The sequence below is a fragment of the Podarcis gaigeae genome (genome assembly GCF_964106915.1).
Source record: "Podarcis gaigeae genome assembly, chromosome: 11".
NCBI lineage: Eukaryota > Metazoa > Chordata > Lepidosauria > Squamata > Lacertidae > Podarcis > Podarcis gaigeae.
In genome coordinates, this window is record NC_139687.1 from 492,860 (window position 1) to 505,318 (window position 12,459).

At 48.3% G+C, this 12,459-nt stretch overlaps 1 protein-coding gene across 1 annotated transcript in view; it reads left to right on the top strand.

Moving 5' to 3' along the window:
- The first annotated feature begins 334 nt into the window (after positions 1–334).
- PGM5 (phosphoglucomutase 5) overlaps positions 335–12,459 on the top strand; it is a 118,816-nt gene continuing 106,691 nt past the window's right edge. The window contains exon 1 of the mRNA XM_083702042.1: positions 335–749. Within this exon, the coding sequence (XP_083558168.1) occupies positions 489–749 (261 nt within the window). The 5' untranslated portion in view covers positions 335–488. The remainder of the gene's footprint in view (positions 750–12,459) is intronic.

Here is a 12,459-nt window from a genome sequence, read left to right on the forward strand (position 1 = left end):
TGTACAATTTAAAAATGATGTGAATGTATAAGAATATTGTTTTAAAAATGAAAATAAAACATTTTTTTAAAAAGGAACTTGACAATACATCCCTTTACCCAACCGATATAAATAAAAGTGGAGGTCGTGTGAGTGAAGGCTTCGACGGCTGGGCTTCTAGCCTGGAGCTCTTTAGTCGCAATTCATTGACAGGGCGGGATCCCCGCCAACCAATGGGCTTCACGCCGCCTCCAGTTCCTTCTCTTTCCGCCCTCTGATTGGCCGAGGCTGCCGCCGCCGCTGGCGAAGGCGGGCTCGGCTGCTCCCTCCCTCCCTCCCTCCCTCCGGCGCCCTTGCTCCCAAGCGGACAGTTGCTTCGCCGGGCGCCGGGCGGAGCGGCGTCTCCCGAAGCGCCTCTTTCCCGCGCCGCCCGCAGCGGGCGAGGAGGGCTGTGCCGGCGGCGGCGCTTCGCATGTGAGGCGCCAGGCCGGGCTGCGGCCGAGGGCGCCATGGAGGGCAGCCCCATCCCGGTGCTGACGGTGCCCACGGCGCCCTTCGAGGACCAGAAGCCGACGGGCGGCGGCGGCCTGCGGAGACCCACGGCCGTCTTCGAGAGTCAGCGCAACTACCTGCCCAACTTCGTGCAGAGCGTGCTGTCGTCCGTCGACCTCCGCGACCGCCAGGGCTGCACCATGGTGGTGGGCAGCGACGGCAGGTACTTCAGCCGGACGGCCGTCGAGCTGGTGGTGCAGATGGCGGCGGCCAACGGGGTAAGGGCGGCGGCGGCAGCCTCGGCGCGGGGTCTGGAGTCGATGGGCGGCACCGTCAGGAAAGGAAGGAAGCCTGTCCGGAGTGAGTCGCTCCGAAGCGAGGGGCTCTTGGGGCGGGGCGCGCTGGCTTCTTCGCCCAGGCGCCCCACACGTACGGGGAGCGAACTCTGGGGCGCTCTGCCTAGGCAGAGACTTTCTCCCCAGGGAGCGGTTGCAGGTTCCCCCAATTTGCCTACCTCCTCCGATGTCTAATGGCACCTCCCCATCTATGCCCTCGAGTCTGTTTAGGAGTAAGAGGCAGGTGGACGGACGTGGGATTTGCAAATGTTGGAGGGCTTTTACAAAAGATTCTCAGCATTTTCGACATTTTAGAGGCACAGAAAGGTTCAGTATCCCAGGAGGAGATGTACCCTCATTTATTAATGCCCGACTTTAGATTTTGTCTCATCTCATCGTCTTTTGGAATAGCATATTTGTGTTTGAGGCAGTCAGGTCTCTCTAACCCTGTGCTTGCTTCCAGAGAACAATGTTACTGTAAGTGGAGTTACTGTAAGAAGGTGAATATAGCTCTGGTTTGTTCCACTCAGATGGTGTCTGATATGTTTAACTTAGATTGCTGTAGTTTGGCTGCTTTTTTATGCTAGAGAGAAATATTTAAATATATATATTTAATAGCATATATATTTGCCACTGGGGATAAAAGCTGGATTTGGTGGTACACATTTTCGGAGTGGGAAACTTAAGAGAATATCATCTAAAGAGCTCTGGGCCTTCTGGTTTTTTGTTGTTTTGTTATGACCATGTGTTGCATGGTTTTTGTTTGGCACAAGCTAGCTCAGGAGCTTTACAATGCCTGTGCAGTTAACAAAAATAGAGCTTGATGTTGATGTGTTCCTGTGAGAGAATGTAACATTCCTACAGTTGGAGATGGTTCTAGGCACTCTGGTACTCACAAAAGCATTAAAAAGTATTAAAATTTACCCCTTTGCTGGATGTTATTTTGGATGGTTGATTACCTCATGTCGCTTCTATGCCAAAGTCTCCACTTTTCCAATGACTTCAGCTTTGTGAGCTGGTTGTTCACTTTCAAAAATTCCCTTTCATATGTGCTTCTATTAGAAAGTAGCCCAGACTTTCTAACAGCACACATAACATTGACCAAACCAGACACTGGGTCCTGTGTTTTGGTTTATAAGTTTGGTTTATAAGTTATAGTTGGACTTCTAGGCTCAGTAGACCTAAGCTGAAGTTAGTATAGGGAGGTGCTCTTTTGCAGAGGACAAAGAGCAAAAAGGGCACAGTGGGCATCAAAAGGTAGGATAAGTGAAGGAAGGTAGGTTACTGGCCCCTGAGAGAGTTTCCATGGACCATTTGGAGACCCACTGTGAAGAGTTTTTGAGGCGCTTCAATGGTTAAGTTGTTCTTGATGCCATAATTGGTGCAGAAATATGTCAGGTGTCCAATGCTGTGTCTCGAACGGTTTTGTGGGATCAATTTCAGTTGATGTGACCTGAGGATATTGTCAGGGTGTTTGCAGCAATACATCAGACCATACAGAAACATAGATTCTCTTGTCCTGTCCCTTATGATTAATAAAATCTTGCTGGCAGGGGATGGATCCAGGGTGTGGTGAACGCATCATGATGCAATGAAGTGGTCCCACTGCTTTGAGAGAGGCAGTGGTGTTACCACATCTAAAGAAACCCAGCATTGGACCCACTCATCTGCAATAGTTATCAACCTTTTTTCAAGAAGGTGATTGAGAGGCTTGTGGCAGAGCAGCTGCCGGCATTATTGGATGTAACTCATTGTCTAGACCAGGGGTCAGTAAACTTTTTCAGCAGGGGGCCAGTCCACCATCCCTCAGACGTTGTGGGGGGCTGGACTATATGGGGGGGGGATGAACGAATTTGTATGCCCCACAAATAACCCAGAGATACATTTTATATAAAAGGACACATTCTACTCATGTAAAAACACGCTCATTCCCAGCCCATCCGCGGGCTGGATTTAGAAGGTGATTGGGCTGGATCTGGCCCCCGGGCCTTAGTTTGCCAACCCATGGTCTAGACCCGTTTCAGTCCAGGTTCAGGTTTTCTGGACCAAAATGGCACTGGCTACTCTGATGGGTGACCATCAAGAGAGGGGCAAGGAGGTGCAACCTTGCTTCTTCTACTCCATCTTTCTGCAGCTTTTGATACCATTGATCCTGGACCCAACAGATTATTTGTTTTTCTGCCCCTGCCCCTTCTGTTACATGAACTTTCCTTGTTCTTTACAATATCAGACCTTTGATGTTTTCTTTGCCATTCAACTTCTGAGCACTAGATGCAAGTTTACCAAGGCGTCGTTGGGAACAGAATCTCTGCAGAGCCTTACAAGGACCTCCATAGCTTTGCATGGTAGTAAAACTGCACTGCAAATGGATCAAATCTTGTGGTTTTCAGATCTGTAATAATACTGGATACCAGTACCTCACATTTGGAAGTTACCATCTTATTAACCTTATAGTGCCTTAACTTGACAATCATTCCATCTCTGATTTATTTCAGCATTTTTTCTAAACTATTTTGCCCATAACCAGCATATGTTTGTAACTAGAACACAGGGGAAAGCAGAAAGCTCAGTGGTGAAGCACATTGCAGGTTCAGTCTCAGATAGGGCTGGGAAAAGCTTCCATCTGAAATCCTGGAGAGCCTCTGCCTGTCAGTGTGTAGACCGAGGGTGGGGGATCCTTGATCCCACTGGCCTCTCCTAAGGCCCCACTCCTTCTCCTCAGCCCTCTTTTCCTCTTCTGCTGAGTTATAACCTCCAATGCGCTGAGTAGGGCAAGGGCTTAAATCTCCCCTTCCCACAATCTCTCTCCATGATCAGAGTTTGCGGCTCAATAGCAGTGAAAATGGCATGCAGCTGAGTCCCACTGCTGAGCTGATCATGGAGGAAGAAACAGAACAATCAAGACATACTGCTAAGCATGCAGTTGAGTGCGGTGCATGGGAAAGCGGCAGTGACTGTACTCTCTTGTACTGTGCCAGGCCCCCAGAGCAGCCATTTATGTTTTGCCATTCCCCATGGCAGCCATTTTATGACTGGTGCCCACAGTACTCTCAAAATTCAAAATATGCCTACTGATTCAAAAAGGTTGGTGTGCCCTGCTCTACAGCAACAGAAGTAGCCTTTGTAGTCAGTCACGTCCCATTTGTTTTAGACCAAAGAGAGAAACAGGAACCAGATCATGCAGGTTTCACAGCTTGATGGTGCCTAGGCACTTTCAGTGGATCCTCTTTGCCCTTGCTTCTCCAGATACTTTGCTTTTTTACTGTTGCTTAGAAGCGCATCATAGGCACATTGGCCATGATTTTGCTGTTTGTATTCTCTTATTAAAAGATAACTCACCTGCACTTTTGCACTGTTGGGTGTTATATGGAATGTTGCTTATGTTGTGGGACAATTGAGAAACAGGTTTTGATGTGAATGGTAGCCATTCTCTGTGCCTTTCTGTTGTTGTTTTATGCCTTTAAAAGTTTTTTAATATACCATGTTTGTACCATAAGAACTATGTGTGTATGAGCAACAATTGAAAAAGCTAAGGGAAAGCTTTTGGCAATTTGTAAAAAAAAAGAATACTTATATTTTCTCCACCCTTTTAGTACAGTTTGGCAGAATGAAGACAATACTATAATAATCTAGAGGCAAGTGGCTTGATTTCAAAAGCAGCTTCAGGGACAGAAAACAGGTCATAAAAGGATAAAAAACTACTTCAAAACAATTCACAGTATACTTTTATTTTTTAAAAAAATCGTATGTAGGTTCTTCAAAAAAGACACACACAAAAACACACAGAGATGCCTGAAAGTTTTCTGAGTTTGGGCTTGGAACTAGTTCCCAGTTTACAAACATATCCACTCCAATCCCCCCAAGCCCCTCCTCTGCCTTTAAATTCCTCTTATCAGGCAGTACAGCTGAATGATGATGGCAGTACAACCAATGGTAATGCCCCTCCAGCTGCAAGAAGGAAGGTAGGAAATTGGATCTCTCCCTTCCCTTTCTGGCCAGCTGCTAGATCAGCCGGGGGAAGCGGCTGCTGCCATTAACTGGGAGAAGAAATGTTTCTCAAGGCCCTTTGGGACTGTCTCTCCCCCTCAGCATGCCAGAAAGGAAGGAGAGGGTGCAGATCTTCCTTCTTTTACTGTGGATTGAGTGCCAACAGGGGAGATATGGGGCGGGGGCTAGGTGAGAAAGAGGGACAGGAAACTTCTGAACTTAAATTGTTTTGGGAAATAAAGCAAGCTTTTCCTGACTTCTGCGGAAATAACTTGGACAGCGGTCCAAGCAGTTCAGTTTGATTTGGGCTGGGGGAGTTCATCTATCTCTAAAAAGAATAAAAAGTAGTTATTAGCACATTAAAAACTGGGAGAGCTCAACTGGTAGCGCATGAGACTCTTAATTTCAGGGTTGTGCGTCCAAGTCCCATGTTGGGCAAATGATTCCTGCATTGCGGGGGGTTGGCTCCATGGCCCTGGTGGCCCCTTCCAATTCTACAATTCTATGATTCTGTTAAGGCTGTGATTTAGAGGAGAATGACATAACGACAATGGAGAATTACAAGAACTTTACTATATCCACATTAAACAATCGTATGAATGAGCCCTAGGTCTTTTTTTCCTGAGTGCTGAAGTCAAAGGGATCATCCTTTGATTTGTGTTTGAGCAACACCCCAAAACAAAACGAGGGAGGAAGGAACAGAAAGATGGCTTCTCTGCTTAACCTAACTTGGATGTTCTTCCATTTATTGATCACCTATACTTCCTCTTATCTTCCCTCCTTCTTTTCAGATAGTAAAAAATAAGAATCCTAAATTTTCCCAAGGAACTGTTGACAACAAACATGTTTCTTTCATCAGTCTCATCATTTGTATCTTTACAGCAATCCTGTCAGGTTGTTTGGCTGAAATGCTGTGAATGAGGTTTGAGGCTGAGTGTATGTATGTACCGTATTTTTCGCCCTATAGGACGCACTTTTTCATAGATTCATAGAATCATAGAGTTGGAGGAGACCACAAGGGCTATCAAGTCCAACCCCCTGCCAAGCAGGAAACACCATCAGAGCACTCCTGACATATGGTTGTCAAGCCTCTGCTTAAAGACCTCCAAAGAAGGAGACTCCACCACACTCCTTGGCAGCAAATTCCACTGTCGAACAGCTCTTACTGTCAGGAAGTTCTTCCTAATGTTTAGGTGGAATCTTCTTTCTTGTAGTTTGGAACCATTGCTCTGTGTCCGCTTCTCTGGAGCAGCAGAAAACAACCTTTCTCCCTCCTCTATGTGACATCCTTTTATATATTTGAACATGGCTATCATATCACCCCTTAACCTCCTCTTCTCCAGGCTAAACATGCCCAGCTCCCTTAGCCGTTCCTCATAAGGCATCGTTTCCAGGCCTTTGACTATTTTGGTTGCCCTCCTCTGGACATATTCCAGTTTGTCAGTGTCCTTCTTGAACTGTGGTGCCCAGAACTGGACATGGTACTCCAGGTGAGGTCTGACCAGAGCAGAATACAGTGGCACTATTACTTCCCTTGATCTAGATGCTATACTCCTATTGATGCAGCCCAGAATTGCATTGGCTTTTTTAGCTGCCACGTCACACTGTTGGCTCATGTCAAGTTTGTGGTCAACCAAGACTCCTAGATCCTTTTCACATGTACTGCTCTCAATCCAGGTGTCACCCATCTTGTATTTGTGCCTCTCATTTTTTTGCCCAAGTTCAATACTTTACATTTCTCCCTGTTAAAATTCATCTTGTTTGTTTTGGCCCAGTTGTGTAATCTGTCAAGGTCGTTTTGAAGTGTGATCCTGTCCTCTGGGGTGTTAGCCACCCCTCCCAGTTTGGTGTCATCTGCAAATTTGATCAGGATGCCCTTGAGTCCATCATCCAAGTCGTTGATAAAGATGTTGAATAAGACTGGGCCCAAGACAAAACCCTGTGGCACCCCTCTAGTCACTCTTCTCCAGGATGAAGAGGAACCATTGATGAGCACCCTTTGGGTTCGGTCAGTCAGCCAGTTACAAATCCACTGAGTGGTAGCATAGTCAAGACCGCATTTTACCAGCTTCTTTACAAGAATATCATGGGGCACCTTGTCAAATGCCTTGCTGAAATCAAGGTAGGCTATATCCACTGCGTTCCCTTCATCTACCAGGCTTGTAATTCTGTCAAAAAACGAGATCAGGTTAGTCTGACATGACTTATTTTTCAGAAATCCATGCTGACTATTGGTGATCACAGTATTCCTTTCTAGGTGCTCACAGACTGTTTGCTTAACGATCTGCTCCAGAATCTTCCCTGGTATTGATGTCAGACTGACTGGGCAGTAAATATTTGGGTCCTCTCTTTCCCCCTTTTTGAAAATAGGGACAACATTTGCCGTCCTCCAGTCTGCCGGGACTTCGCCTGTTCTCCAGGAATTCTCAAAGATGACTGCCAGTGGTTCTGAGATCACATCTGCCAGTTCTTTTAATACTCTTGGATGCAGTTCATCTGGCCCTGGAGACTTGAATACATCTAGACTAGCCAAGTATTCTTGTACTATCTCCTTAGTTATTCTGGGCTGTGTTTCCTCTGCTGAATCATTTGCTCCAAATTCTTCAGGTCGAGCATTGTTTTCTTTATCGGAGAAGACTGAGGCAAAGAAGGCATTGAGGAGTTCAGCCCTTTCTGTGTCCCCTGTTTGCATTTCACCATCTTCTCCTCTGAGTGACCCCACTGTTTCTTTGTTCTTCCTTTTGCTACAAACATACCCATAAAAGCCTTTTTTGTTGCTTTTAACCTCTCTAGCAAGCCTGAGTTCATTCTGTGCTTTAGCTTTTCTGACTTTGTGTCTACACGTGCTGGCTATTTGTTTGAATTCCTCTTTGGTGGTTTCCCCCCTTTTCCATTTTTTGTACACATCCTTTTTTAATCTTAACTCAGTTAAAAGTTCTTTAGATAGCCACCCTGGCTTCTTTAGGCACCTTCCATGTTTCCGTCTCCTTGGTATTGCCTGAAGTTGTGCTTTTACTATCTCCCTCTTAACAAACTCCCAGCCATCATGAACTCCCTTTCCTTTTAGTATTACTGTCCATGGGATCTCACCCAGCACTTCCCTAAGTTTTATGAAGTTGGCTTTCTTAAAGTCAAGAAATTGAGTCCTAGTATGCTTGGCTGCTCCTTTCCTCTGTATAGTAAACTTCAGAAGAAGTTTTTCCCCTCCAAAAATGAAGGGGAAATATTTTTGCGTCCTATGGGGCGAATGCAGGCTTCAGGAAGCTATCCGCAAGCCTTGCGAGCCTGGCAGGAGTTCCCGCCGGGCTCGCAAGGCTTGCGGGTGGCAGCCTGCAGCACGGGGCACGCTCCGGAGTGCACTTCGGGCAGATATCGGGCAGCTCCACAAGCTCGGGGGACAGCGGGGAGGCGGAGCGCCGCCATCCCACTATTCCCCGACCTGGTTTGGAGGCTGGCGGTGGGGAGAGGCAAGCTTCTCCCCACCGCCAGTCCCACAAGCTCGGGGGACAACGGGGCAAGCCGCTGCCCCACGGAGGCTAGGGAGGCTGTCCCTGAAGGTAGAAGAGGGAGACAGAGCGCTCTGTCTCCCTCTTCTAGCTTGGGGATGGCTGCGGGGGGGGGGGGGATACGGTATGTAGGTTTCTTTGGTTCCAGTCTGACATCTACTACATTACACTGACTCCATCTTAATTGTGGCAAAATGATCAATCACTCCCCTCTTGGGAATAAATTCCACCTCCTGGCTTAGTCACAGTTCCTGAATATGTCAGCACTGACCATAGTTAATATTAATGAGGATTACAACATTAAACTTTATAAAATTCAACTGGCTGCCAAACATCATAGCTTTTTCATCTGTGACATTGCTAAAATCAGATCCTTTCAAAACTATTCCTTCTGCTAAACTTTTAATCCAAATTCTGTTTGTTTCCTACCTTGGTTATTGCAATCACGAGTGTTTCTTACTCCTTAGTTCCTTCTTTTGAATTCCTCTTTCATCATAGGCTTTTATCTTAAAAAATTTCATGGTCTTTGTAATGGGAATTGGGGTTGCTTGTGCGTAAATTCCAAACTGCTCTGAGCTGGTTGTATATCTGGACCTTTTCCCGGTTTGACAGCCCTAAAAACGCGACTGTCTCAGTCACTGGCAGAATCCGTCAGTGGGCGTTTCCTAAACTTCCTCCAACATAAGAATTCCTTAACAGCCAACCTCCTCCTCGCTTCTCTGCGCGGAAGCCTTCTGCGCAGAGTGGGTGCCAAGCGGTGGTCCTGCACTCTCTTCACTGACCTCACTGGAAGAGTCTCGGAGCCTCCCCTCCGAAGTACTCTCAGCCTCTCCTTTCTTCCTGGTGTCACCTTGGTTTCCTTCCCCAGCGGAAGCTCTCTCTCTCTCTTTGCTGGTTCCCTCTCCGGCATCATTAGGGAGCCTTACCTCTCCACTCGGCTCCGATGTCAGTTCCCTGACATCCACCTCCCTCCCAGGGCCTTCCCCCTCCCCCGTCCGTTCCTTGGACGGTGACGCAGGGAACCCCTGGAAGGAGCTATCCCCTCCCTCTGATGATTCAAACACCGCTCTCCACCTGCTGCTGTCTCTTCCCGCTCCCCAATCTCCCCAGTCGGATTCCTCTCCCTTGGATAGCTCCCCTTCCTCCTCTTCGGAGGCGGGAAATCCCACAAACTCTTCTTCATCATCCGTGGTACCAAATTGCTCCACCCAGAACCTCTCTAGTGGTTTGGGCTTGCTAGGGAACCTGTGATGAAACTCCTCCTGCAGATACTCATCCCTAATCTCTTCTGCTGGAACCCATGTGTTTTCCGATTCTGACTCCCCCTCCCAAGCCACCAAATATTCCACTCGCCTCCCTCTCCACCTTGAATCGAGAATTTCAGCTGCATGACCACTGAGTTCCCTTTCCTCCATCTGTGGATGCAGGGGTGTTTCTCTTTGTTGACCCAGAAATTCCTTCCCCTCCCTGAACGGTGAGAGTAAGGACCTATGGAACACCGGGTGCAGTTTCATGTTGGAGGGCAATTTGAGCCTAAAGGTCACAGGATTCACCTGTTGGGTTACCTCGAAAGGTCCCAATCACCTTGGCCGTAATTTCTTACACCCCCCTTTGAACGGTAACCCTTGGGTAGACAACCACACCTGGTCCCCCACTCTTATAGTTTCCCCTTCTCTGCGGTGCTTGTCAGCCTGCCTTTTGTACGCTTCTTTTGCCCTTTCCAGGTTAATCTTAAGTTGTTGGTGTAAAGCCTCCATTTCTTCCACAAATTGTTCGGCCACCGGCACACTCCACTTTCCCTCCCCCTCCCCGGGGAAGGCCCTGGGGTGACACCCGTAATTGGCCATGAATGGACTCAACCCCATGGACACATGTTCCACGTTATTGTATGCAAATTCAGCCAGCGCTAGTTTGTCCACCCAATCGTTCTTTCGTTGACGTAACAGCGTAGGTACTGTTGAAGTATGCTATTAGCTCTTTCTGCTTGTCCGTTGGTCTCTGGGTGTCTGGCCGTCGAGAAGCTCACCTCGACGTCCAGCAGGCTCATCAGCTTCCTCCAGAATCTGGAATTGCCTGCCTCTGTCGGACAAAACCCTCAAGGGGCGCCATGCAACCTGAAAACATGCTCTACAAACACCTTAGCTGTTTCCTCTGCTGTCACTGCATGCGAGCAAGCAATAAAATGGCACATTTTGGTCATCAAGTCAGCTACCACCATTACTGCCGTTTTCCCCCTGGTCTTGGGTAAATCGGTCATAAAATCAATTGATACCACCTCCCATGGTTTCTCTGGTGTGGGTAAAGGCTCCAGTAACCCCGCGGGTGCTGCCCTCTCCCCCTTAGCTTGCTGGCAGCGCTCGCACCCCCGTACGTATTCCTTCACATCATCCCTCACCCTTGGCCACCAGAACTGCCTGGTGACAAGTAGCATTGTTTTGTGTTGACCAAAATGTCCCGCTGTGGGGTTGTCATGAAGTTGTTTCAGTATTCTTCTCCTCAAGTCCCCCTCGGGTATGTACAACACACCTTTATAGTACAAAGCCCCCTCCTTTACCTCAACCCCCCCTGAATTTCTTCTGCATTTCGGATCTCCCTGATCTTGGTTTGGGCGTACTGGTCCTCCCTCGTCAACCCGGCTAGTTCTTGTCTCCCTACCAACACTCCCCCACACACCCATCGGTCCTTGGGTATGACATGACGTACGTCCGGCACTCCCTCCCCTTCCAAGTACTCGGGTTTGCGGGAGAGAGCGTCTGCTCTGACGTTTTCCTTCCCAGGCACGTACCTAATCTCAAAATAAAACTGGGAAAACTCCGGTGCCCACCGCACCTGTCTTTGGTTCAGGACTCGCGCAGTCCTCCAATATTCCAGGTTCTTATGGTCCGTACACACCTGGATTTTGTGCTGTGCACCTATTAGAAAATGTCTCCAGCGTCAAAAAGCCTCATGAATTGCCAGCAGCTCCCGATCATACACCGTGTAGTTTTGTTCTGACTTGTTCAGCTTCCTTGAGAAAGAGGCGCACAGCTTCCACACTCCCCGATTTCCCGGCTGGAGCAATATGGCCCCCACCGCTCTGTCTGACGCATCCGTCTCCAGCCTCATCGGCTTCTGCAGATCCACGTGTAGGAGTTGCTCTTCCGATGCGAAAGCCCTCTTTAGCTTTTCAAAGGACCGCTGGGCCTCTTCCGTCCATTCAAACTTCTTCTTACTGCTGAGACAATCAGTTATGGGTGCCGTTAAATGGGCGAAGTTCTTGATGAACTTCCTATAGAAGTTTCCAAACCCCAGGAACCTCTGTACGTCTTTCCGGTTCTTGGGAGGCTTCCATTTTAGCACTGCCTGCACCTTGCCTGGGTCCATGGCTAAGCCTTTGTCCGACAACCTGTAACCCAGGAACTCCACCTCTCAAGCGTGGAATTGGCACTTCTGCAGTTTAACCCACAGCTGGTGCTCCTGCAGTCTTTTCAGCACTTCCCTGACGTCTTTTACATGCTGCTCTTCATTCTCCGAGTAGATTAGCACATCGTCCAAGAAAGCCACGCAATTCTTGTACAGCAGGGACCCTAGCACGTGGTGCATGAAAGCTTGAAACGTGCTTGAGCCGGATTGTAATCCGAAGGGCATAACTAAGTACTCAAAGGCCCCCAGAGGAGTGAACATGGTGGTTTTCCATTCATCCCCCTCCCTCATCCTTATCAAATTGTACGCCCCCCGAAGGTCCAGTTTGGTAAAAATCTTCCCCTTCCTTACCCTGGTCAAAATGTCATCAATTCTGGGCATTGGGAAGGTCACTGGTTCCGACACCTGGTTCAAGGCCCGGTAATCTACTACGAGCCTGGGCTCCTTGGAGTCTCTCTTGTCCACAAAGAACACTGGACTACTCCCCACCGCCCTAGATTCCCGTATGAAACCTCTCTTCAGGTTCTTGTCAATAAACTTCCGCAATTCCTGCATCTCCCTATCTGACATGGCGTACAGCTTACCCACTGGCAGCTGAGCCCCTGGGAGTAGGTTGATCTGACAGTCAAAGGGCCTGTGAGGGGGTAGCCTATCCGCCTCCTTCTCGCTGAAGACTTCTTCCAAGTCAGCATACTGAGGTGGTACCTTCCCCCTTTCCCCTACCGCCATCCCTGCCACCCTGGCTACTGCCACCCTCA